Source organism: Panthera leo, chromosome A2, assembly GCF_018350215.1.
Source record: "Panthera leo isolate Ple1 chromosome A2, P.leo_Ple1_pat1.1, whole genome shotgun sequence".
NCBI classification, from domain to species: domain Eukaryota; kingdom Metazoa; phylum Chordata; class Mammalia; order Carnivora; family Felidae; genus Panthera; species Panthera leo.
The window spans coordinates 11,815,523-11,841,756 of record NC_056680.1 but is presented as its reverse complement, the minus strand read 5'-3'; the positions used below and the strand labels follow the sequence as shown (position 1 = coordinate 11,841,756).

The 26,234-nt window shown below is 53.4% G+C and overlaps 1 protein-coding gene across 4 annotated transcripts; it reads right to left on the bottom strand.

Moving 5' to 3' along the window:
- Positions 1-1,986: 1,986 nt before the first annotated feature.
- On the bottom strand, positions 1,987-24,078 carry TPM4 (tropomyosin 4). 4 transcript variants are annotated; one of them, XM_042928777.1, is made up of 9 exons: positions 23,894-24,074; positions 18,373-18,498; positions 13,141-13,274; positions 10,922-11,039; positions 10,415-10,485; positions 9,179-9,254; positions 7,624-7,686; positions 7,469-7,538; positions 1,987-3,421 (listed from the first exon to the last, which is right to left on the bottom strand). In XM_042928777.1, exons 1-9 carry the CDS (start codon positions 24,005-24,007, stop codon positions 3,339-3,341), a joined length of 855 nt encoding a protein of 284 aa, XP_042784711.1. In that variant the 5' UTR covers positions 24,008-24,074; the 3' UTR covers positions 1,987-3,338. The 4 variants fall into 4 exon arrangements, with proteins under 4 accessions (XP_042784711.1, XP_042784712.1, XP_042784713.1 ...); XM_042928779.1 differs by lacking the exon at positions 1,987-3,421 and adding an exon at positions 6,167-6,436 and having other exon boundaries at positions 23,894-24,078; XM_042928778.1 differs by lacking the exons at positions 18,373-18,498; positions 23,894-24,074 and adding an exon at positions 17,778-18,040.
- Positions 24,079-26,234: the final 2,156 nt, after the last annotated feature.

Sequence of the window (26,234 nt, the reverse complement as noted above, 5' to 3'; positions counted from 1 at the left end):
CGAAAGTCCTTAATCCCCACCCTAACCCACTGGGGTCAGTAGTCTGATTCTGCCTTTTTATGCTGAGCAAACCGAGGCCAGAGCTTAAGGGACCCTCCCGGGCTCCAGAGTGGGAAGGTGGCTTTGAGCTGGGACACGCCAGCCTCGGAGGCCTGAGATCCGGGTGGTGTCCTGCTTGTCAGAGGTGGGCGTTGGGAAGGCGTCTAGACTCACATAAGGTTCCTGCCCAAGCCGGCCCTGGCCGCCCTTCCTGCCTCCCTCTAGGGCCAGCCCCGCTGATCTGGCTGCTGGGGGGCGGCGGGGGGCGGGGGAGAGCTTCAAGCAGAGCCGCCGGCCACGTCGGCTTTGGCGTCTGTAACGTTGGGCGCTACCGACCACCTTCCTGGGACTTGGACCGTTCTACTGGCTGGTTTCTTCGGCGCGACGCCTTCCTTCCCTGAATGCTGCTGCTCAGATCCCATGGCAGTCTTTGGGGTTTCCACATGCCCCTTAGGAGTTCCTCGCGGTTCTAGGTCTGTTCCGCCCTCTGGGTGATCTCCTTCAATACTGTGGCTGCTGAGATCTCCGCACAGGTGATTCTTGGAGGAATCCACATAGCCCGGCCATCCTTCTGTGTCCAGCTGCTTTGTGGATTTGGCAAAGGTACTTTGACAGGTCCACAACCGAACGTGTCAACTTCTACTCAGACTGGCGTGGCCTGAATCACCTTCCGAGTGAAACCGAAGCCCGGGTTCTAGTAGTTGTTGAATCTTGCTCTTCTCTGCACTGGTCTCCTGGATTATTCTCGAATCCAGATTTCACTCTGTGGTATGTTTGTTCTAAAACACTTACCCACTACCCGTTGGTGGTCGGTTGGGATCAAGTCATTGCCATCTGGCCTTAACCTAGGTTATACCTAGGTATGCCCTAGGTTCCGCATACACTTCATGGGATCGGGAAGCTCCCTGAGACCTGAGATCAATTTAACAAACACTGAATACTTCTGTTGAATGCGAGACTCCAGATGGACTATAACAGTATCTGCATTTTAGACTGCAGCCCCAGGGAGTGGGCAGGAGGGAGAGAAGGAACTTCAATCTAGTGATGGTAGGGCACCTAGAGAAGGGGAGGATACTTTATTCATTGACATTCCGTTTCTGCCATCGAAACAAGCTCACAGCGTCCGCCAAATGTTGAATATGAAGGAAATGTTTTTAATTGCACTTGGTGAGCAAAAAATTGTCTACACACACGAATGTTTGGCTTTTAATTCTCTTTGACTCCTTATCCCATCAGATCGTGAGACCAATATCAAAGCAATTCTGGTAATGAAACTGCAGTCACCTTTGACACTCTCTTCGAGTTACCTGCCAGCCAGTCAGCTGTCTCAAGTCATCTTCCTCCAGATCACTTCCTTTTCATTCCCAGGCAAGCACTATCTGGGATTAACAGGAACCACTTCCTAACTGGCCACCCCGCCTCTAGTCTGCCCCCCCATTCTAGTCCTTCCTGAAAATGACTAAGTAGATTTTCCTAATGTGTTTCTTTGTTGATTAGTCTTCAGCGGCTCTCCACTCCTGACCAAATTAAGTTGGGGCTCTCATCACTATGGACCAGTTTACCTTCCAACTTTCCTCCTTCCTTCCCTTATATACGCAACACACAGAAGCCTTACGCAGGCAGGCCTTGTGCCTTCCTGACTCAAGCAACAGGGACCATTTTCCCTGCTCCTGTCTCATCTATTAAAATCCTAGTTATTCTTCACAGCCTGGCTTAGGCGGGACTGGGTGTATAACAAAGGACAGGAGCTTTTGAATTACTGAGGCCAAGTGCTCTCACCTGAATATAGAGGTAATAATCCTCCTATCATGAAGTCACGGTATAAAGCAAATAACCTTTGTTAATCATCTTGGCACAGTAATCTTTCCATCCTACTAACGTTCGCTGAACCAGAATACCTTATGTGTCCCCCCACCCCCAAACACATTCTAAAGTTCACACAAATGATAGTTTATGTAAAAATTTATTTGACCAAAATGTAGAAAAAGTGATACTATTACATATGATACAGTTGCAAGAATCTAAATGAAAGGTGTGCGTTTTATTTAATTGCACAATTTGCTAGTGTACCTTCTGGGTAGTGTGATGCTTAATAAATAGGAGTGAGGGGCAGAGAATCTGGATAAGCTAGAAGCAGGGTGATTTTGTCAGAATTGTAAACTTGAGTTGGCCCCCACACTGCTGGGGAATGTGGAATGTTTCAGCTCTGAGATGTTACCCCAGAAAGCAGAAAGACAACAAAGCCAAAATGCAGCTGTGCCTACAAAATGCTCCATATCCAGTTTAATCAGGAGTTTCTTGGTCTTTCATTAACTTGGTCCTGAAGAAGGAATTAAAGTCCTACATAAGTAAATCTTCAGTTTGCTATTCCCGGAAGTATACAGGAGAGGAAGCGAGGCCCATTGCTTTATCTGTACTTTGCTGTCAGAGAGGACCTTTCTGCCCAGTAGTTGTCAGCATTGCTCAATTATTGATGGCTCGCAGTCTTTTTGATAGGACTTCTCTGAATGAGACTGAATTCTGCCACATTCATTCCTGCTAAGCAGATGGTCTCAGATCAGAGCAGACAAGCATGGGTCATTATTGGAATAAGAGATCTGCTCCTCAGAGAACCTCAGAATGAAAGAAACCTGTAGAGGAACATAGGATCTATCCAGAAAATATCTGGGTACTTATCACGATGATTTCCCAAGCATTCTCATACTACCTGCCCAGAGGATGTTTGTTCTGCATGGTGGTGTGTGGGAAAGAGCCAGGATGATAAGGTTGATCTATGGTTTATGACTTCCCACAAGGCAAGCCCTCTTCCCCCTCCTCCCTTTTTTTATGCTCTGGATGGAAAATCCCTACCCATTTTAATGGGATGGTCCCTGGCTACCTGTCGTGTGACCAACAGTGGCCCAGAAGGTTATGCATTCTGCGGCCTTTTAAGTTTACCTGTGACTAGACACTGGAGTTGGTTTTTGAAAGCATAAGTTTGTCTATTCTCCCAGGAACCAAACGCCCTCAGTCTCTATAGGCGTATGCTCAGTATGAAATACCCTGCCTACCTTATGAATAAATGCAACTTAAAGATAAAAATAGAGCTGAAAAAGCTGGTGCCATTTGAAAAAAGGAAGGAATGAGATTTAACGGGGTGCTCAAAGCTTCTCTGATACAAAATATTTGGTCACGTACTCATAATTTGCTTGACATTTCCAGCAAAGCGAAGATTTCAATAGCAAAAGAAACTTCTTACAAGAGAAGAGAAAGACACAGAGCTCTGGAGTTTCTGTTGGAACAAGACTCTTCTGTTTTGGTTATATACAGTTAAGTTCGTTTAGTGTCTGATCCAGTGTCTGATGTAAGCCCACATTCTCTTCTTTGGCCTGGGCAAGTTTTTCTGGTGAGGATTAAGAGTGGGGGGAAAAATAAATTAATAAGCATCTAAAATTTTGTTAAGAGAAAAAAAAAAAAAAAGCTTCTAAAACCCCACACCGTCAGAGTGAAAGTCATAGCGGAGAAAGTACTCCACATTTAATTATAGCAGAACATCGTCTAATAACAGGGTTTGAGTATCAAATATGGGAGTCAGATACGGTTTTGAGATAAAACACAGAGTCTTCAACTAAATTTGAACTTCAGGTACACAACAAATAATTTTATAGTACAGGTCTATCCCAAATGTTGCATGAAATATACTTAGGCCAAAAAACTATTCATTGCCTATCTGAAATTCACATTTAACTGGGTGTCCTGTGTTTTAACTTGGTAAATCTGGCAGTCTAGAGTTAGAACACCTGGATGTAAGCCCCAGCCGTCCCTCTGAAATAAGGCATTTAATCTTGCTACATCTCCGTTTCCCCGTCTGTCAAGGATAACGACAACAATGTGTGGTGTGGGAATTATCATAAGGAGATAATAAATGAGACACCCTACAGAACTTCTGAAGTGCTACACAAACATCAGATCTGGGAAACAGGACATTTCTCCCCTAGTGCCAGTTTGGTGGCCTTTGGTAGGAAACTATAATCCTGAAACCCGTTTTCTCCTTTGGAGCTTCTGGGAATGGCCATTTAAATTCCAGGCATAATTGTGTTTTTGTGTCCGTGTGTCCACAGCAATGTAGTCAAACCCCAGAGAAATGCAGCATGACTAAAATCTAAGTCAGATTACGGGTGAATTATTAAATGACCGAGCTGATAAAATAAAAAATTTAAAAACTAAAACAGCGAGATGCCATTTAGAGCTATGCGTGACAGAGCTCAGGACAGAACCGGTTTGCAATGAGTGATGGCTGATAAGAGGACTAGGCCAAGAATCATTAAAATACTGGAGGAAAGCAAAATGCCTCCTAAAAATGTGATAGGATCAGCTTGGACATTTTCAGAAAGGGAAAAAAAAAAAAGGCTGCGAAGGTGGCAACCTTTCAACTACAACCGCTGGGCCTTTCATCCGATGAGGCCCTTAGAACCTCAAGTTGCTACGATCTGGGCGGATTGTGTCAGAAAGGAAGAGTGACCTGGGCCCGACTAATCTGGACGGACGGCGCCGGTTCGGCGTGAGCCAATGTCTCCATTGTCTCTCCTAATGTTTACCAACCAAGACATCGCTTTTTTTTGCAGTAAAGTGAAGCAGCTCGTTCAGGGTCCCACGGCTGAAATGGCAGGGCTGGGATTCAAACCCAGGTCTCCCCACTACAGATGCTGACCTCAACTCACCGCTTAGATTCCCTGGCATCTACTCTGTGGTAGGTGTGAGATAACATAACAGGTAGTCGTAGATTTCTGTAGCCCTAATCTCTCTACATGAGGCTCCACCTAGTTGCTTAGTTAAGCTGAACGACTGGATAAGCAGGGCTGCAGTTATTTCAAAGGGCGGAGGATACCTAGGTCTGGAAAAGTCCCAGGAACAAATATACACAGAGAGAAAACACAAAACACCCACACCCCTTCATAGGCTAATTTTCCCAGGGGCGTAAGTATGGCCGTGTGTGAGGGGAGTGGTTTATGCAAAAATTCAGGGGGGATGATAGGACACCAGGAAGAGGCTGGGAGTAGAAGGGTGTGGGTCGTTTAAGGGAGATGGACTTTGGAGGGGTGAATACAAAGAACCCACCTGAATAAGAAATTACAGGCTGAGGAATAAGCTACTGTGACAAAAAAAATCGATCTAACTGGAGATTTTCCTGCCACTCCCAGGTTCAAGGGGCAGTCTACAAGACTTGACACTAACATGTCAGTGTTTCTGGGATAATTTGGGGGTGGGTACAGAGAAGTGGATAAAAATATTTGAAATGTGCATTCTTATGGAAAAATGTATGAGCTTTTGGTCACTTTCAGTGTGACCTCTTAGTACCCACAGGCTAATTTTTTTGTTTTTTTAATATACCCACAGGCTAACTTTATGAGTGCTCACCAAACCAAGGCAAGGTTCCTGGTTCTTGTTAAATCAAGTATGAGGAGATGTTAGCATCTCAGGCAACCTTGTTTGGAACTCAGGAATGCATCCTTTCTCTTTGTCTGGCTTTCCAGCAGCCTCCACTCCCTTTCCCTGCTAATGGGATGCTCTTTAATTCCTTGTATAGTTGTCTTCTAAGGGCGGGGTATAGAGGTGAGGTTCCCTGGTGAACTTCCTCCCAGGACTGGGAGGGCTGGATACATGTCCCGTGAATAATGAAGATATAGGGGACCCTAGACACCATTCTCAAGAGAGTAACAGAGAGAACACGCGTGAAAAGGCAGAATAAGGAGACCACAAAATGCCATTGCCGCTTTTTGAATCCGTAGATCAAAACCCGCTCAAGAGTAGCCTCTTTGTAGACACGAGCCTGCCAGTTTTTGCACATTCTGCTGACTCTATTAAGCTGCTTAAGAGGTCGGATGAGTCTCCATTCAAAAACAATTTCTATTTAAGGAAAAACTGCTTATCGGCACGCAGATATAGTTCGCTAGCAACATATTTGAGAGCTCATGCCAAATTGGCGTTTGTTTTCGTATCGTCGGAAAAGAATCATGTGGGCATAACTTTCTTTTTGAAATGAGCTCTTCATTGCAACCACCCACTTTCTGTTGTAGCCACGGTCCAGGGCATCACAGCTACGGCTCAAAAGCGGCAAGGGAAGAACATGAAAATGAGAGGGCCTGGGCATGAGGAGGCCTGTCTTTATTTCAGTCACACAGTCACACAGTCACAGACACAGCAGAGGAAGGCTTGAAAGACCAAACCAGGAGGCAGACCACTGGAGCTTCGAGAAGCCCACGGGACTGTAGGCACCACAGTGAGAAGGCAAACTTCAGTATTGCTAGGACAGAGGGCGGCACCCCAGCTCCCTCTTAGAGAGAGGTCATGTCGTTGAGAGCATGGTCCAGTTCCTCGCTGATAGCTTTGTACTTGAGCTTCTGAGCATATAGCTCATCTAGAGGGCGGAGGTCCCCAGGGAGACAGTTCGGAAGAAGAGGTACAGGGGACAGAACGTGAGGGTCGGAGTGGAGTGCCACAGATGAACAATGACAGGAAGGAAACAAAAGTGAGAAAAGAAAGCATGAACTGAAAGAAAGCTGTGTCCTATGTCAAACACATGAGAAAACAAAAGATCAACGGAGAGGTTTCCAAGTGGTTTGGGGCCCTGCAGGGGATTAGCTATAACGAACCTTTGAAAGAATGGAGACTAGAAATGGACACAGCGTCTACCCCCAACCTCCCGCCCCAGGTTATTTCTGACTTTCAGTGATGTCACCCAGTCCAAAGGTTATATATACTTTGGAACGGGGGGATTTTCCCTTATATGGAAACCTCACCTCCCAAACCAAACACTGGACACACGGTCTGGGGAATAAGTTCTGTACCCTTTCTGGGTGGGAGAGATGGTTTTAGGAGATGTTTGAATCCCAATATTCTGGAATTTCCTGGTTATTTTATGAAGAATGTGGGACAGAATTTTTTTTTTTTTTTTTTTTTTTTAAGTTGGAACTCTTCAAGAAATTCTGGGATATGTGGGCACCAGACTTGCAGACTGGAGTCTTTATTCAGTCTCTACATTCTCTATGCTTCCATTTTCTCATACTGTGATAAACTCTTGAGCGCTCTGGGAGAGAGCTTCTGTAAAAATGTAAGGCATTTTAAAAATGCAAGGCGTCTCTCAGGAATGAGCAAATTGAAGGAAATTCTGAAGACTTTTAAAATCAGCCATATTTGGGCCTCCGTATTCACATGTGGAGCTAATTAAGCATGAGATCTTTTAGTTCTTGAGAAGTGGCGACCCAAGTCTGAATTTGACTTGCACGGTCCTGTCCCGTGCTTCTGACCTCCTGCTGTGCCCTCACCCTGCACTTCACTTTCCTAAGAGGAACAAAGCCCAGCTCAGCCCCTCCACAGACTCCTCCCACTTGCCAGGAGATTGTCCTGCAGGGGGAGGCCGAAAAAATGCAATGACATGGCAGTGTCATACCTTCCAGGTCATCAATGGTCTTTTCCAGTTTTGCAACCGTTCTCTCTGCAAATTCAGCACGGGTCTCAGCCTGGAGGAAAAGAAAGGAGTCCCTAAGACGGCTTCGCGACCAGCCCCAAGAGAAACTTGAACTAGCCGGGTACGGTCACGCTCACCTCTTTCAGTTTGTCGGACAAAAGTTTAATTTCTTCTTCGTATTTATCCTCCTTTTCAGAATACTGCGGGAGAAACCAAAGCAGTACTTTAAAAAAGGGGGGGACCAAAAAAGAAAGAAAGAAAGGAAACAGAAAAAAAAAAGAAAAGAATGTAGGTTCTCTGCTCCTCAGAGAAAAGCGTGTGCTTGAAGCGCCACGAACACGCCTGGGAGGCCGAGTGGACACAGCAGCACCTTTCCGGGCAGAAGAGATGGGCACAAAACTGAGGAGCGCATCCGTAGGGGAGCCCTCTGGGATGGAACCTGCGCACTCTCCAGTCTCCCAGCCTCAGGCCTGAGATCGCCCCCTGCCCCAGCACGGAATGCTCCTTTCCCCGTCACTACATGTCAGAAATTAGTTTTGTTTCGCCAGGTTCAACTCAGATCAGCACTAGCTAACCTTTATAGCTGCTTGCTCCGTTGCCAGATATCCCCAATCCCATTTTACAGATGAGTAAGGAGTCATAGAGAGGTTAAGGAGTTTGTCTAGGGTCACACGGCTAGGAAGTGACCAAGCCATGACTGGAACCTGACTCTGGAATCTGAGCTCCTGGCAATCATCATGCTTTATAGCCCTTTGACACGTCACCTGCTTGTAACACATTTCCCAACTTTCCAAGGTCCCTCTGTTGGGAGTCTTCAAGCACTGTATTACAGGGCCAGTCTCTTCAACTCAACGAGACTCTGAGCCCTTGAGGAGCAGAAGCCATATCATCGCTGTTACATCTATCCCCATGGCCCAGGACAGCGTTTGGCACCCACACATAAGCTACATTTGCTCATCAAATATCTTAGTATCCATGTTAGTACTAATGACACGGCGCTAAACAAGACAGATACGCTCCCTGTCCTTAAAACTTTCAGTCTGGCAAGGAAGGCATATCGTTAATTGAGTAATTATGACCAACACGATGAACCACACGATAGGAAAAGAAGTAGGCGGGGCTATACAGCCAAGAAACCCCTAACCTAGATGTTCAGTGCAACTGGAGGGCCCTGGGGTGCGGGGGGCGGGGGGTAGGGTGAGGAAGAAATAAAGATGGGGAATTCACAGGTCAGGCCACGAAGGGGTGTGTTCATTCCTGATGCGGTTCTCTCCGGTAATGACTGCTTTGGATACTATTTCAGCCTAAAAAGCCCAATTCCACCTCTCATATCTGCTGCTTGACCTGTTAGAGTGTATTTCTGGGGGATCCAGGGGAATCATTTGAGAGTGAGGCTCTGTATTTATACAATTATGCTCAGCTCTCCCTAGGAAGTGCCTGACCAGGGACCAATCTCATATTCCATCTCCACCCTTGTAGAAGGTGGGGGCGAAGGTGGCACCAAGACCCCACCGAAGAAGGAGTCTAGCCACTGGACATCTCTTTTTATGGAGGGAAAAACCTTGTGGCTGGGCAGCAAAGCTACTGTTAGCAAACACAGGTCAGATCCCTGAGACCCTGGGCATGCTCCCGTGTTCCTTGGGGGGAAGCAAAGAAAGTCCAACAAATCACCAACTCAAGCCGGCCACCAACCTTCTCAGAGGCAGCCTCGAGTGATTTCAGATTGTTCGTGACGTTCTTGAGTTCTTCTTCCAGGTCACCACATTTTCTGTGCAGAGAGACAAAGGAATCTGGCGCCCTATCCACCCTCATAGCAGGCAATTCCCCTCAAGGTTTTCAAAAAGGAGGAATCCCCGCTGCCCAGGGCCCCCAGAAGGAATGCGGGGGAAAAATGTTAATGGCTTTTTCTGAGCCGGAGTGCTGTGCACTTATCAAAACCCTGTCGTGGCTGGCAAGGGCACAGCAGGCCGAGGAGTATTTGGAAGGTTTGTAAAGCACTCCTGGGCTCTCGCCAGGGGTGAGGCAACTGGGACTTGTGAAATCTGTGAATTATGAGGCTGACTCCAGAAGGTGCAACAATGCCATGGAGCACGGGAGGAGAGAGCAATCGGTTTGCACCCGACCCTCCGGGAGGCAGGCTCGAGAACGGACCCGCCGGATTCCCCTCTCTCAGCGCGGCGGGATGCTCCATGGAGCTGGATTCCTCACCCAAGACCAAGGGGAGACATTCTTGTTCCCCCAGAGCTTGCGTGACTGTGGTCAAGCTTCTCACCTTTCCTCCCCCAGGAATGTGTCCCAGCCAAACAATGACATCAGGAGCAAGGCAGTGAAACACGACAGGGAAGCCTGCCTTTCGGAGGCAAATGTTCTCTTAAGAAGGCACAGCTTCCTGGGGCACCTGGGTGGCTCAGTCGGTTGAGCGCCCGACTTCGGCTCAGGTCATGATCTCACGGTCCGTGAGTTCGAGCCCCGTGTCGGGTTCTGTGCTGACAGCTCAGAGCCTGGAGCCTGTTTCAGATTCTGTGTCTCCCTCTCTCTGACCCTCCCCCGTTCATGCTCTGTCTCTCTGTCTCAAAAATAAAATAAAAAACATAAAAAAAAAAAAAAAAAAAAAAAAAAAAAAGAAGGCACAGCTTCCTGAGATCATCCTCTCTGGGAAAATAGGACTTCCCGGCCTCTCTGCTCCTGCCTGTCTCACTCCTATTTCCCAATACCTTTGTGGGAAGAGTCAACACGTAGACAAGCGCTTCCCAGGGCAGTTAAGAACAGACACCCTGTCAGCCATGGGGACGAGGAGCAGGGGCTGAGCTCTGAGTCCCAGATGCCCCTCCACTTGGCTTGAGCACTGGCCTTACCAAGTCGGAGTCAATTCCCAGTGCAACCAACTCCCTCCCGCTCCGTCCCTCTCAGTCCCGCTCTGCCACTCACAGTTCGGACACCTCTGCGCGCTCCTCCGCCCTCTCCAGCTCGCCCTCCAGGATGACCAATTTACGAGCCACCTGCAGACAGAAAGGACCAACTGGGACCCCAACAACCGCGTCTAGGAGGATGCCCCCCTCCCCGCTTGCAGACGGTGAGGCCCCTCCCCAGACCATCTGTGAAGACTCTGGCCCCGGAGGGAGGCAGACAGGAAGGGAAGCAGACCACGGAGGCCAGCAGGAGAGCAACAGAACTTTCAAGGTCCCCAGACCCACAGGATTCCCAATGTCAGCCAAACTGTGCCAAAGCACCCGGCTGCGGGACAAAACGTGATCTGACCAGTGGGTCTCCCTACCAAGTCAGACAAGTGCCACAGAGTTCCCCGGGACTTTCTAGCATTGCGGAAGATCGTCTCCTAGCCGAGTGGCCATCTCTGGAAGAACAGACGTGGACGCAGAAGGACAGCTGCCCCAACCAGGCGTTTCCTTCAGGCGGCCCCGGGGCTGCCCCGCTCACCTCCTCGTACTTGCGGTCGGCCTCCTCGGCAATGTGCTTGGCCTCTTTGAGCTGCATCTCCTGAATTTCCATCTTTTCCTCATCTTTCATGGCCCGGTTTTCTATCACCTTCATTCCTCTGCAAGGAGCAACTTTGTCATTACCGCCGCCCCCCCCCCCCCCCACCAGATTACCACCCTCGTATACCTCCAGACACCTGCTCATCCAAGCACCTCTCTGATGCCCACCAAGAACCTGTGCTCCGCACAGAAGATTGCAGAGGTGTTCTTCACTTCACCTTGGCCTTCACCTTCACAACTGCCCCACGAGGCAGGAACCTCATCCCCCACTTTGCAGAGGAAGAAACGGAGCCACAGGGAGGCCAAGTAACCTGCTCAAGGCTGCGTAGCTAGTAAGTGGCAGAGCCGGGACTCAAACCCTGGTGATCTGGCTCCAGATCCTCAGCTCCCATCCTCTACGGCCCCTCACCGACTAGTAACAAGCGCGGACACGCCAACGGTTACCACGATGGGATGAGGGGTCTGGGCCAGGGCAGCTGTGGGAATGACGAGTTCTGCTGCACTGGGGGAGGAGGTGTGTATGCGTCCTGGGAGGCTTTCCAAAAGAGAACACAGGGAAACCCCAGGAGCGTTTCAAAAGCAGGAGTGAATGGAAGCCAGAAAGAGGAACGGGAAGACCAGGTAAGACGCAGGTACCAACAAGGTGAGGGGTGAGGACGGCCCGATCTGAAGTGGATGCGTCCAATTTGGAAAGGACAGTGTCCCGGGGACAGCTGGAAATGTGCAAGGCAGCTGGCTTACCAGGAAACGAGCTCACTCTGGCCCGCACTGCTCGGAGTGCACTAGGGCAGCTCAGATACCCCGAAAAAGGCCAACCCAGGACGACGTATTGATGTGCGTCATGCCTGCCCAGAGTGGAGGACCGTACATATCTTGCTGTTTAATAAATACTTCCATTCGGGCTGTCGCTCCCATTCCTCAAAACACCCTTCCCATCTGTACAGAGCCTTAACCTCCGTGGACGGGCAGACTTGGAAAACCTTTGCAGCTCTGGAGAGATCAAAGTGGCTTGCCCAACGATTAGTACGTGGCTGTGGAAGGACTGGAATCTAGGCCCTCCAGCTCCCAAGTACAGAATTCTATCAAAACTAGCCTTCTCCAACGAGGGGGTCACCAAAGGCCTCTGGTGACATGACACAAGTAAGTGGGTTTGGTCAACTCCTGGAAGGGAGACATCTGGCCAGGCTGGTCTGACTGTGAACGCGGGCAGCGGCTAACCCAGGCCCCAGGCACAGCCCCGAGCAACTTGTGGCCGGGCCCTTCACCCTTCCTGGCGGCCGCAGCTCAGCCTCCGCGAGCGTGCCCAAAGTTCCCGTCTGGGCAACCGGCAGAGTCAATTTCCAAGACTCCCCAAGTAGTTTCTAATCTCCGGTGTATGGGCCACAACAGCACCATCCGAAATGAATCCTCTGGAGGGGTTTATACCAGGAAACCACCATGGACCGGCCAAACGAGAACCCTGCTGCGATCGTGTGGCAGATACAGAATGACCACTGGCCCGGCCCACACCATCACCGCACAAGGGACCCATTTTCCACCGCGCAGAGACGGCTGCTTCTGTGAATTACACAATCTGCCCTCAGTCCTCCAGAGCCTGCGCCGAGGCGTGCAGAGTTATCCTGCTCCGGAGGAAAGAGCATCCCGCCAGAGCCCCGAATGCATGCCACAGAGGTGGTTTGCATGCGTCCCTGACGTACAGTTGTCACTGCCCAGCAGCCTGAAGGCTGCCTGGTGGCACGGTTAACCAGCATCCATGCACGCGGCCCATTTCGAGGGTGGCCCATCCCCCCCCCTCCCATCCCCCCCGGAACTTGATATCTGGAGGTGACCAGCGAGATGAGATGCACGGTGGCTTTCAGAGGACACACGAAGCGGCACTCTGCGCACCGGTCTCCGGTGACAGTCCTACTTGCAAGTCTTACATCTACCCATTTTTTAAATTTCCTCTAGCGGGAGTTTCCTTCACAACCACCAGGACGACAAACGCCCCTACGCGGCGTGGCAGTTGACAAGGCGCTGCCGTGCATGGTCTGTGTGTGTGCACGCGCATCCACACCACCCGCATTCGGTCTCACCCCGGCTCTGGGAGGTCAGCCCCGCGGCACAGTCCCCGTTTCTGAGAAGCCAATGCCGAAGCCGCCAGGCTGGAAGCATCCTCACCTCTCGCTCTCATCTGCGGCCTTTTCTGCCTCCTCCAGCTTCTGCAGGGCTGTGGCCAGTCGCTCCTGAGCCCTGTCCAGCTCCTCCTCAACAAGCTGGATGCGTCGATTGAGAGCGGCCACATCTCCTTCGGCCTGGGGAGATGAGAGGTGCAGCCGGGTTAAGAAGGAAAAGGCCAGACGGCACCAGGAGTCCCCAGTGCACGCGGCACTCGTCCCTCGGTTACCACGCCTCCTCTGACAAAGCCCACCCGGGAGTGCAGGTGGTTAAGGGATTCACGCTCCCATCTGGAGATTTCTGTATGATCTTCCCTGAAAATGTTCGCAAATTTCCACCACTCTGTGACAAAGGTGTGCATCCCAGGATGGGTCGGGCAGCCAAGTCAACACAGAAGAGAAGAGTATACACCACAGGAGGTGAGAAGACGGTGCTGGCCTCTCTGGGATGCCTAGACAGTAAGGCCACCGGTGCCCTGGCCCCACCCTGTCACATAAAAAGCTCCGGGGGTGGCGGGGGGTGGCGGGGCACCTGGATGGCTCAGTCCAGTAAGCAGCCGACTTCGGCTCAGGTCATGATCTCACGGTTCGTGAGTTAGAGCCCCACGTCTGGCTCCCTGCTGGTTCACTGAAGCCGGCTTGGGGCGCTCTCTCTCCCCCTCTCTGCCCCTTCCATGCGTGCTCTTTCTCTCCAAATAAATAAACTTTAAAAATAATACATAAATAAGTAAAATAAAAAGCTCCGCTCCCAGTCACCTCCACAGCAAGATAAATGCAAGCACATGGAAGCTTCAGTTAAATGTTGGCCACACAATGTGAGGGAGGAGGGCAGCAGGGTCCAAACACCACCTTGAATGAGGTCTGGTCCAGAGATGACGGGACAGACAGATGTTAAGGAAGGAAGGAAAGAAAAGTTGGTTACAGGCACGAGAGGGATGTCTGAACAGGGATACTGGCTTTTCAAGGTATTTTCACCTACAAGGAAGGGAAAATGGTGGCATACATAAAAGCAGAAACTCCAGGCTCAGAAAGTGCTAGGTCAGAATCCCGTTCTGCCGATGCGTAGCCATGTGGCATCGGGCAGGTTGCTTCACTGCTCTGAACCACCCCCATCCTGGTCCCGGCACCATGAAGACCCATAACTGAAGGGTGTGGCAGTGACTGTACCCGGCAAGTGGGAAGTCCCACAAAAGGACAGCTCTTACCGCCATGATTTCACCTCACTTAATCCTCTAGTGTTATAGGGCCACCTGGGTGGCTCAGCCGGTTAAGTGTCCGACTCTTGATCTCTGCTCAGGTCACGATCACACGGTTCGTGGGTTCGAGCCCCACGTTGGGCTCCGCGCTGTCAGTGAGAGCTTTGGGATTCTCTCTCTCCCTCTCTCTCTACCCTTTCCTTACTCTCGCTCACTGTCTCTCTCAAAAGTAAATAACTTAAAAAAAAAAACCCTCCAGCATTTTACGGTGGGGAAACTGAGAGGTTCAGTTAGGTGAAGTGATTCTGTTCAATGTCACAGAACTGGTGAGAAATGGTCTCACGAACCCCAGCCCCCCGCAAGATCTTCCCTTGTTAAACCCGAGTCCTCTGGGGCTTCGAGGCCAGCCACCCTCAGGAAGAAATACTAAAGAGTTGGTGAGATTTGACTCAACTGAGGGAAGACGTGTTAAGCTACACTGGCTTCTTCATATCAAGACAAATAATCTCTGAATGGGGAAAGCCATAAAAATTAGCAGGAAACCACTGCCTTCCCTCTGAATTTTTTAAAAATATTTTTCTACCAGTTTGTGCTAGATTTGGTTTTATTATTAATTTTTTTAATGTTTGTTTATTTTTGAAAGAGAGACAGAGCCCGAGCAGGGGAGGGGCAGAGAGTGAGAGAGAGACAGAATCCGAAGCGGGCTCCAGGCTGGGAGCTGTCAGCACAGAGCCTGACGCGGGGCTCGAACCCACGAACTGCGAGATCAGGAACTGAGCTGAAGTTGGACGCTCAACGGACTGAGCCACCCAGGCTCCCCCCCCCCCACTGCCCCCTGAATTTATACAGCAAAAAAATGGAGTAAAAGAATGAGGCCAGAGATGCTGAAAAACACAGAGAATCAGGAAACTTTTCTCAGCTCCAGAGTCTTAGCAGCAGATGGAGAGAAAACTCCCACAGGTGTCGTCTCTGATCACAACTTCCTCTGTTAAAACCACCGATGAACTATTTTAAGAAACTCACCCACCCCTTCCAATGAGTGGGTGCCTTTTATTCTTTCTGATGACATGATTCTTTAACTCCTTCAGCAACAGGGCAGGAATTGATTTTTTTCCCCCCAACAGTGTTTTAGCACATTAGCAAAACCTCATCATCAGCACCACTACCTAATTCCAGAACATTCTCATCACCCGCCCCCCAAAAGAAACCCCATCCCCGCCAGCAATCAAGGAATTGCTTTTTAACATCAAACAAAGGTGCTTGACTCATGAATTGTCTTCAAAAAAATAAAAGCGAGGCTTTCTTTACGTGGAGAATTCTGAGTCCTGATAACCATGCTTTTGGCACACTTTCAACCGCCTGGAATTGAAAGAACGCTGATACATAGGAGGATATCCATCCATACATATATATGTATTTTTGAAAAACTGCTAGTCACTGCTAGTCATTTTGGGCTCCACCCCTTCCTGCAATCAAAGCTTCTACACTCTACAAAGGATTTCCCTTATAAGGTAAAAGAGGCTTGCTAGATACATGTGGCAAAGGAACAGGAAGATGTCGGTTAATCACACAAAAATCTAAACGAAACCAGCTGTCGGGAGGAGACCCAGAAGTCTGCCACACGCCGGCTCTTGGTTTTCTCCACAAGAGACCGAGAAAGGTTTTTTGTTGTGTGTTTTTGGGTTTTTCTTCCCTTCTCTGGGCTCAGTTCCTTTGCCCAGGAACTTTTCTTCAGACTTCCCCATCCTGACCAAGAGGCGCATGCTCTGAAAAGCAAACTTTTTACGAAGTCCACAACTTTCCAAAAACATCTTTCCTCCCAACTGGACTGTCCTCCTCCTATGTCTTGGCTCGAGGCTGAGGGCCATTTTTAAGCAGAAGTAATCGTCCTCCAGCGAGATGACTTGGGATGAGATCAGAGGGAGGGTTATGCCGGTTCCTTGTGTGAAAGAGGCCAAACCAGCTACTGTTTGAGGCTTGCACCAGGTTTCTGAGGCCTCTTCACGCCAGAGCAACTTACAGGATTAAACACCTCCACTCAGGCCAACACTGAAGCTGCCTGGGGCTCGCCTCCAGCCTTGACAATACACATGACACCTTTTCCACTTTTGGGGTCCTCACCCTTCCTCTCAACACTCCAGCTTTCAGGGGCCCTGGGCCCTCTCCAACTTTTTTGCACACCTAAGTCCCTCTTCCCAGCAAAGCCTTATTCTAGAATAATGCTCAACTTCCATTTTGAAGCCTACCCCACCGAGCGGCGGCTTCCCTGTGATGCTCCCACAACAGAACACTGAACCCCTCGGGTAGGCTAACCAGCCCTGTTTGTACCCCTCACCTCCATCAGACTGTGGGCTCTTCTGAGGTTACATGGAGGGGGAAAATAAGCCCAGGAACTGAGCACCTAGTCGGCGCCGGATGCTCTGCAGGGAGGTTGTACTCCTGGGACCCTCCCAGCTCTCCTAGGGGGTCGGTACTGTCCCCGCTGCTTTACAGATGGGGAGACGCGTTCCTAGCGGTTAAGTACTTGACGGCGTTAGAATCCAGATCTCTCCCCAGCCCCAGGAGTTGCCACCATCTGTCCTGCCCCGAGGGGCGGTCAGAGGAAGCTGAGAGGGCGAAGAGGGCGCCTCCTCGTTCTGCCCCATTATCTGTCTCCGGCCCCGCAGCGTGGAGCGAAGGCACACAAAACCGTCTCGGGTCCAGGGCCCCGAGCTAACATTCCTAGGATCCTTTGGGAAGGCGGGGTCCCGCGGCCGTCGCTCGGCGGCCGTTCCCGCAGGGGCCAGCTGGGGACGGAAAGGCCGGCGGCTCTGGGCTGAACTTCCGCCCCCCGCCGGGAGCCGACACGTCGTCGCCGCGCCCCTGGGAACAGCTGGGAAAGTTCAGCTGGAGCCGGGAAGCCGCGTAAGAAGGGAGAAAGTGCGACCTCACCCCCCCTCCCCCGAGTCCGTGTCGGCCAGTCCAACCCCAGACAATGGAAGCTCAATGTTTCCACTCTCACTTCCCGCTCCTGGGTCCAGGAGCGGGTCCGGTCCCCCCACCCCACCCCCTACCCGGGACCCCGGCGCCAGCCCGGAGTCAGATGGCAGCGCGGCGCCCCCCCCCTACATCCCCTCCCCACTCCCGGATCGCGCATCCTCCCCGGCCCCATCCCCCTATTACTCGCCGGGCCAGCCACGCCCGATCAGGAGGCGGCGCCCCCTCCCCCGCCCCAGGCCCAGGCCCGGGCCGGACGACCGCGGAGGAAGGGGGTCTCAGCAGGCCGCCCGGGGAGGGGGGGGGGGGTGCGGGTCCGCGATCCCGGAGCGGCCAGGCCGGAGGGCGCGAAGGCGGGCTGGTGTGGGGGAGGGGGGGAGGACCGGGGAGCGCGGGAAGCGGGCGGCGCGGGGAGAAGGGGAGAAAGGAGCGCGCGCTGGGCCGGGGGGCGCGGGGCGCGGGCTCTCACTTTCTCGCGCCGCTCGCGCTCGCCGTCCAGCTCCCGCTGCAGGCCCTGCGCGCGGTCCTCCGCCTCGTCCGCCTGCTGCTGCAGGGCCTGGATCTTGCGTTTCACCGCCTCCAGGGAGTTGAGGCCGGCCATGGCGCGGAGGCGCGGAGGCGCACGCAGCGGGCGGCGGGCAGCGGCGGGCGCTCGGCTCGGCTCCGGCTCCGGCGAAAGCTGCACCAGCCGCGCCCCGGCCCCCCGAGCCTTTGCCTGCGCCGGGGCCGCCCCCGCCTCTCCCCGCCCCCGGCCCTGCCGCCGTCGGGGCGATGAGGTCACCCGGCCCGGCCGCCGACGTCAGCACCGCTGGGGGAGGGCCTGACGTCGGCACCGCTGGCCACAGCTGCTGGAAAGTGCCCCTTTTCGGGACTTATTTGGAGAAAGCGCCGGGAGGCACCGCCTTCTCCTCTTCCTCCTCCTCCTCCTCCTCCTCCTCCTCCTCCTCCTCCTCCTCCTCCTCCTCCTCCTCCTCTTCCTCCTGGCGCTGCCCGCCCGCCAGCCCGTCCGGCCCCGGGGCTCCTGCCCGGCCCAGCTGCGGGCGTCCCCATTACTGCGCACGTACGTCGGAGGCTTTCTTCTCCGTCAGCTCCAGCTTCTCCTGTGCGTCCTTCAGGTTCTCGGAGTATTTGTCCAACTCATCCTCCGTCCCCTTCAGCTTCTTCTGGAGGTGCGTCAGCTCCTCTTCCACCTGGGGACAGATGGGGGGACGCGTCAGCCTGGGCGCCACGTGCCCGAGGCGCAGGGGCGCCCCCCACCCTCCATTCACAGGAGCCCTCTCTCTCCCTCTGAGCCTCAGTTGCCTCATCTGCAAAACAGAGATAACAACACTAGGCACCACTCTAATGCTACCTGTTAATAGGATTTTTCACATTCTTCCCACCTCCTGGGACCAGCTGTGCTTATCTTTTGGGGCGGGGCGGGGGGGGGGGGGTGGTCCCAGATGCTCTCTCGGAATCAATCACAGCTTTTGGGAAACAAGGCCTGAAACCATTTCCCAGGAACACAGGTTCAGGTTTGCATCCCAGTTTCAGGGGTGCGGCCTGCTGGTGATCCCCGGTTAGGCAGAAATAGGACTCTCATACTCTGGGCCTGGACTGTCCCCCAAGCCCCAGCCTGTGCCCCCCCCCCCCAGTTCTGCCTCCTACACTGGCAGCCAGAAAAAATTTTAGAAAGTTTATGTTTGCCCTCCGCCTGCCGAGAACTGCTGTGGCTCCCCATTGCCCAAGAGAGTGGTTCTCAGACTGTCTCACAAAATACTCTGAAAGATTGAAGGGCTCAGACTCGCTCCACTCCTGTACTTGGGGGTCCTGGCCAGAAGAGAGATGCCCCCACAAAGACCATTTTCTTCGAAGGCAGAAGTTAAACCTTTAAAATTATTGCACATCTGGCTTACGTTCATTTTAATTAAAATGTCCCCTACTTCCCCCCAATTTTCAGTTCTATTTGTTTACCTTGGAGACTTGCTGCTCTCTGGGCACTCCCAGTGTGAAAAGTTCGGGTCTGTGGGATACAAACCACAGACCCCCTCACCTCTCCCTCTCCATCGCCCTCCACCACACCAGTTAAGAGTCAGCTTTCTCCATCACCTCCAGCCTGTACCTCCCTCCCCTACCCCTAACTCTGGTCTGGGGTGGCCGGTGCTTTGATCTGACTTATGTCCCCGGTCCTGCCCATGCTCCCAGGGTGGGTGGGAGGCCCTCACTTCATCCTCCTGCTTCCTTTTCCCAGCAGGAAGCCCGGAGAGGTAGAATGACTTTCTCCAGAACACACAGCACAGGATTTGAATCCCCTTCTGAACAGGCCCTTAGGCCAGGCCTGCTTTCCTGCATCCCTTTCTGACTTCCTTCTTTTCTCTAACTTCCCGAAGAAGGTATGTTAGAAAAGCTGATGTGACTTCTAGGTCAAGCTCTGAATCTGATCTGGGTTACACACTCACCCCCGAGGTGATGTCTAAAATGTGCCAGATGCTTTGTGTGTGTGTGCGTGTGTGCGTGTGTGTGTGCCCGTGCAAATTTTTATTTTTTTAATGTTCATTTATTTATTTTGAGAGAGAGATAGCGTGCGCGCAAGTGGGGGAGGGACAGAGAGAGAGAATGTCAAGCAGGCTCTGTGCTCCGTTTCACAAACCGTGAGATCATGACCTGAGCGGATATCAACTGACTGAACTGCCTGGGTGGGGGGGGCACCTGTGCAGATTCTTAAAAGGCCCCCTGTCCCGTCTTCAGGGCCACTGAGTGTCCTGCTGCTGAGCTAGGGAGTGGGGAGGGGAGTGGAAGGAAGGACCTTCAGGCAATAAGCCCAAAAGCCTGGCTCCAAATCCCAGCTCTATGATACGCTGTCCCCTTTTCTGACCTCAGTTTCCTCATCTGTAAAATGGAAGCCTTGATGTGGTGCTCTCTGAGTGCCCCAGTAGCTGCTGTGAAACTTTTGCCTTGACTGAGAAAATGAGCCAATTTCCTTAAAGACAGGTCAGCGTGACCCAGCGTCCACCTGACTTCCTTCTGGAAGGAGCTGTGGGGTGCAGTATTTCGTAGGTGCCACCTATGTGCCCACCGGAGCGCTCTCTTAATGAAAGAGTGAGAACAAGTTCTGCAGCATTGGGTTCATCCAGGTGCTGAGATGGTTGAGTGTTTGACAACATTTTCCGGCAACATTTGGACAACAAGGGGCGGGGACTGGGGTAATGTGGGCAGGGCGCTATGAGGCATTTAGAATGTGCCAGGCACACTGAGGCGCCTGGGTGGCTCAGTCGGTTAAACGTCGGACTCTTGATTTTGGCTCAGGTCATGATCTCACAGTTCAAGAGTTCGAACCCCACGTTGGGCTCTGTGCTGACAGTGCGGAGCCTGCTTGTGGTTCTCTCTCTCCCTTTCTTTCTGCCCCTCCCTCATGCGTTCTCTCATAGAATGTGCCAGGCACACAACAAGTACTGTTTCACTAAATGTCCATGTCACAGAAGGGTAAACTGAGTCCCAGAATGAGGAAGGGACTTGTCCCCAGGCCGTACAGATAGGGGCTGACTGATTCCACAGCTGCTTCGCTTGACTTGGAGGCTACCCATGCCCCCTGCCCAGTGCACCCTCTTCCTGCCTACCTTCCACATCCAGCACCGATGCCCCCTCCCCTGAGCAGCCTGCCCTGCTGCCCTGGGCAGAGCCTTACCGCCCACCTTGGACCCTCCCAGCCCCTGTCCCTCCCTCTGGCCCACCCCTGACTGTTGAGGCAGGGAGCGTCCCTCCATGTCTGGCTCTGTCTCTCCCAGCCTGGGCTCCCCTGGGGTTGCCTCGGGCTGAGGTCCCTCTGAGCCCCAGTATCACTCAGCATGGCAGGGGGCCCAGGGCTCCCCACGGAACCCCAGGGGAAGTGCGCGGAATGAATCAATGACACAACCCCAAACCCTTCAGCGGTTGGAGCCAGGTATGAAAAATAAATAAGACTGACAAACCGGGTTTCTTTCCGTCTGTCCGGTTTCTAAGCACAGAGTGTGTATTAGTGTATGCACCTTGCTGGGGTCGGGGGGGGGGGGGGGCGCGGGGCGTGGCCTTGGCCTGGCTCTGGGAGGTCTCTGACAAGTCACTTCCTTCTCTGGGCCTCAGTTTCCCTGCCTGTAAAACAGCTGGGAAGGTCATAGACTGCACACCTTAGTCTGTGTAAATGGGGCCTTAGGGCAGGGCTGAGGCAGGATGTGGGGTCAAAGGCCAGTTGTGGCGGATGTCACTGCCCTGGGAGGGGAGCGGGCAGGAAGCAGGGGGGGCTGGGCCTCCTGGTCCTGTTCCCACACTGGACAAACAGGGCCTAGAATTGGGATTTTGCTGCAGGGTCCCCAAGGGTCAGGCAGGCCCCACGGCCCACGCTCTTTGGCCTCCTGAAGCATAAGGCTCTCCAGGTAAGTTGAGTCCCTCATTGCCTCCTGCCTCTGTTCCCAGGCAGGACAGGCCATCCGCCCCATGGGAATGTGGCTTCTGCTTTGGGCCTCTGGAATCTTGGGTTCCATGCCTGGCCATCAGAAGGTAGCCTGTGCCCCATTTCACAGATAAGAACACTGAGGGTGCAGAGAGGGGCAGCAATGTGTCCTGAGTCAAAGTTAGAAGAAGATCCAGCCTGGATTCAAGCACGAGCCCACCCCAGTGGGTGACTTCGTGGAGAAACAAGAACAGAATAAAAATCCAGCTGAAGGTGAGAGAACCTGTCCCTGCTTTGGGGCCATACAGCTGGCAGAAGGCTCTGAGAAGCCTTTCCTTTTGAATTTGTGTCTGCCTGGGGAGATTATGCTGTATCAGTCACCCACACCTTAGTGAAAATTAGAGCCATAAACTCGCTTTTCTCTGAATCCCCAGCTAAGCATCTCATGGCAAGGGCTAAATGATGGATGGAAGCAGGCAGCTCAGGGCCAGCACAAGAGGGGCGGCTGTATCTGCCAGGGAGGGGAACCAGGAGGGAGGAAGGGAGTGTGGCAGGGAGCGCTGGGGCGGGGCTGGCCTCTCCCAATGTGTCACAGGCTCTTAGGGAAGCCCGGGGAGACTGGGGGATGGGGAGGCCCAAAGGGGAAGTAGGGTGGAGCAGGAAATAATCCTGCATTTATTGAGGGCTTACTCTGTGCGGGGCACCGGGACAAGGGCTCCACCTGCAGTCATCTCATCCTCCCATGGTCATGAGGGAAGCACCACGGTCACTTTCCTGTCTCAAACATGGGGCCACTGAGGCACAGAAGGCCTTCGCTCCAGGGCGCCCCGTGACCGAGCTGTGAAACAGGGCCAGCCTGAGCTCACAGCCTGCCCTTTTCCCTGCCAAGCTGGCCTGGCATATGGGCTGGGCAGGGCTAGGAGTGTAGTGTCACTGTCCTGGGTGGCTCCCGGGACTTATCTGAGACCCTGATGTCCCTGAGGGCTGGACGGTTGACCCTGGGGCAGTGGATGAGCCCTGTGGGGGGCAGGGTGCTATGGAGGGAGCAGCACCCCCTTCCCTCCTCCCTCTGGCTGATCTGGCCGCCCAGACCCAGACAAATGACTTCTGCTCTGCCCCAAGCCCTGGCCTTGGGACTGCCCAGCCCAGACCCCTGCCCACTGGCCACATTAGCTCCCTGATGCACCCCTACTGCCAGAGCCTCCTGGAAAGCTCGTCTCCGGAGCTCTGAGTCCAAGGCCACTGCCTGTCACTGTCGCCCCACCTTTCCCTTCTGGGTTCACAGCAGCAACGTCAGGGGCACCTGAGATACACAGAGATGCATGGAGATTCTCAGGTTCACCCTCAAGTCTCCAACTAGCCCAGTCCCCGGACTCTCACCCGCTTCCCCCAGCAGCTGGACACAGCTGGCCCCACGACGCACCCACACTCGGCCACCCTTCCTGGGCGGTCACCAGTGTGGACCCACGGTCCACACATACCTGGGTATGCGCTGACACGGGGCCAGGGTCACCCACACTCACGCACAGCTCCACACCCTGACACACGCACATACACACACCGATGGAAACAATCACCCCAACATGCACACACACGCCAATACAAATACAGTCACCTGAACACACACACGCTCTCCCCGACGCACACACATTCCATTGCTGTCATGTCAACTTTGGCACAAGCGCACGGCCTCTCGCCCGCACACACGAGCCCGCGGTGATACCACCACCAACATGCTGGCAGACTCACAAACACACCCTCACGTACGCTGTCGGCCACACCCCCTCCTAGCGCACACTTCCACGCTCACACCCTCGTCCCAACACACTTACGCACACCAGCTTGCACACGCGTCTGGCGCAAAGACCCCTTCCCTGCGCTCGTGCTCACGCTCGCCCTCTCTCTGTCTCCCTGTCTCTGTCTCCGTCTGTCTCTCTCACTTTGCTCACACTGGCCCTGCTGGGGCCACCTCTCTCTCCCAGCTCAGGGACCCTGGAAAGACAGTGGTCCCCCTCGTTCCCAGCCAGAGCATCGCCCCCTGTCCCCCTCCTGACTCCGGGACCAAGGCTTCTGAGAGTCCCCCCCACCCCCCACCCCGGCCCAGCACCTGGCCTCCAGGCTGGGAGCAGCCCAGAGACGGCAGTGGGCGGCCGGACGCGGCCCAGCGTTCGGGGCCTCACCTGCTTGCACTTCTCCTCGGCGGCTTTCTTGTCCGACTCGGCCTGCTCGGCGCGGTCGATGGCGTTCTCCTTGTCCAGCTTAAGCATCTGCATCTTCTTCTTGATGGCCTCCATGGCTGGGCGGCGGGTGCGGGCGCAGAGGACTCTGCGGGGTGGGGGCTGCGCTGCGGGTCGGGACTGAGCGGCCCGGCGGGGGCGAGGCCCTTATAGGCTCCGGGCGCACCGCCCCGCTGCCGCTGCCGGGCGAGTCCTGGAGGAGGCCCAAGCCCAGGCCGCCGGGCCGGCCGCCACTCGCTTGCTCAGGAGGACTTGGCCAGCTCACCAGCCTCCCCGCAGCCCTCGCCTTATTTGGGCCTAGGATTTTCTCAAAGGAAAAAAAAAAAAAAAAAAGAAAGAGCCCGACCCGTTTCCGTTTTTAACCTGCTGACACAGGTCCCTTGTGGGTGTGCGGGCACAGCATTGGCTCAGGAGGATCCTGGCGGCCTGGCCTGCCGGGCCGGCCTCACCTTCCCCATCTGTGCTTGGGGAGCATAGAAGAAGGCTTGTGCGTGGGTGCAGGGTAGGGGCCAGGTGGGGTGGGGCGGTGCCCATCCTCCCTTCTCCTCCCCTCTGGTCCAGCCTCCAGGTATGGGGTCAGGACTCCAACCCACTTCCCGCTCTGCCCCAGGGGCTCCCTGGGTCACCCCCGCTTTCTGGTGAGTCTCTGACACGTCATCTTCTCCCTCTGTCTCTTTTCCAATGAGTGTCTCTCTCTATCTCTGTGTCTGTCTCCCCATCTCTTTTGGTCTTGTTCTCTTAGACTCCCTCTGGATCTCTTTGTCTCTCTCTCTCTCTCTCTCTCTCTCTTTAGGGTTTCTCTGCCCTTCTTTCTATCTCTCCCTCCTCTTGTGTCTCTCTCTGTCAGCTCCTCTGCCCCTGTGGGCCGGCATCACCAGGGCAAGAATGACCTGGGTCATCTCTTGGGAATTCTTGGAAGCCAAGGCAGGCCCAGACCAGGCCCTGATGCCCTCCCTGCTCCGCTCAGCACCACTGGAAAGGAGGTGGCCTTAGCTTCTCAGCTTGTCACTCAAGACTCCTGCCCTCTGCTCCCCAGCTGTCCCCAACACTGCTTCCCGGGAGGGCTGCCATTTCCCCACCTTCAGGCCTTGGCATGTGTGGGCATCCCCCAACCCCCTGCCATGCTTGTCCCTTCTGTCCTCCAGCAACCTGGGGTAAGATTTCCTGCCTTCAGAAAGGTGTATTCATTCATTCATTCATTCATTCATTCACATGATGAACACAGAGGGCCTTGCCCACGCTGAGCCCCAGCAGCATAAGCACAGAATATGGGGGCTATTATTATTATTGTTATTATTTGATCATCAGGTTGGAACTGTGAGCTGCTCCAAAGCATCATCTGTGGCCTCCTGAGTACCCGGCCTCCAGAAGATCAGAAAATCCTTGTTAATTAAAGTGAACAACTAACCCCCTATACATTCACACACTCCCTCCCACACACTTATACCCCCCTCCACACACACACACACACACACGCGCGCGCACACACACATTCTTCTAGGACTAGAAAGCTTGTATTCATCCTTTAAAGTCCAGATCAGATGGCTCCTCCTCCAGAAAGCCCTCCTGGACTCCTAGACAGAGAGCCCCGGGGCCTCCAGCCCAGCATCAAAGCTTCTGTGTGGGATGAAGTAGAAGGAGTGAGGCTTCTGTGTTTCCTGCCCAAGACCACAGTAGGATGGGATAAAGGGAGACTGGGCAGTGGCCAACACCACTGGGGAGCATGGGTGTCAGGCTCAGATATAGAGTCATTGCTTCCCTCTACCACCCCCCACCCCAAGCCAGCTTCCTTTTCTTTGTCATGTGGAGAACTCCCATCCCCCACCCCCCATCAGCATGGGGGCCCAAACGGTAGCAAACTGAACATTCTGGAAGCTTTCTCATGCCCCAAGGACACTGGGGAGAAGCCACTGGCTTCTCCCCATGTTCAGGAATCAAGAGGACTCCGCCCAGATCCCTCCTCAACTCCATTCTCCATCACTCTCCCTTATCTCACCCCTTCCCACATCCTGGTTATGCAGACCCCCCTTCCTCTTATGATCTAAGCAAATCATCATAATTGCCTCTCTACGAATGTCAGTGATCAAAAGAGTGGAGTCTGGTGCCAGGAGCCATGCTGAGCACTGCACTCAGAGCACCTCACTTCAGCCTCCCCGAACCTTAAGAGGTGGAAAACTGTATTTATTTCCATTTACAGAGGAGGAAGCTGAGGCTCCAAGTCGCCTCCCGAGGGTCACCCTGCTTGTAAATGGCAGAGCAGAAACCTGACCCAGCTCCCTCTAGA

Coding starts and splice junctions, on each gene's coding strand:
- TPM4 (XM_042928779.1), bottom strand. CDS start 24,007: ATGGAGGCCATCAAGAAGAAGATGCAGATGCTTAAGCTGGACAAGGAG. Junction 7,687..9,178: donor TCGAGGCTGCCTCTGAGAAG/GTTGGTGGCCGG, acceptor TTTCTCCCGCAG/TATTCTGAAAAGGAGGATAA. Junction 6,437..7,468: donor GACCATTGATGACCTGGAAG/GTATGACACTGC, acceptor TCCGCCCTCTAG/ATGAGCTATATGCTCAGAAG.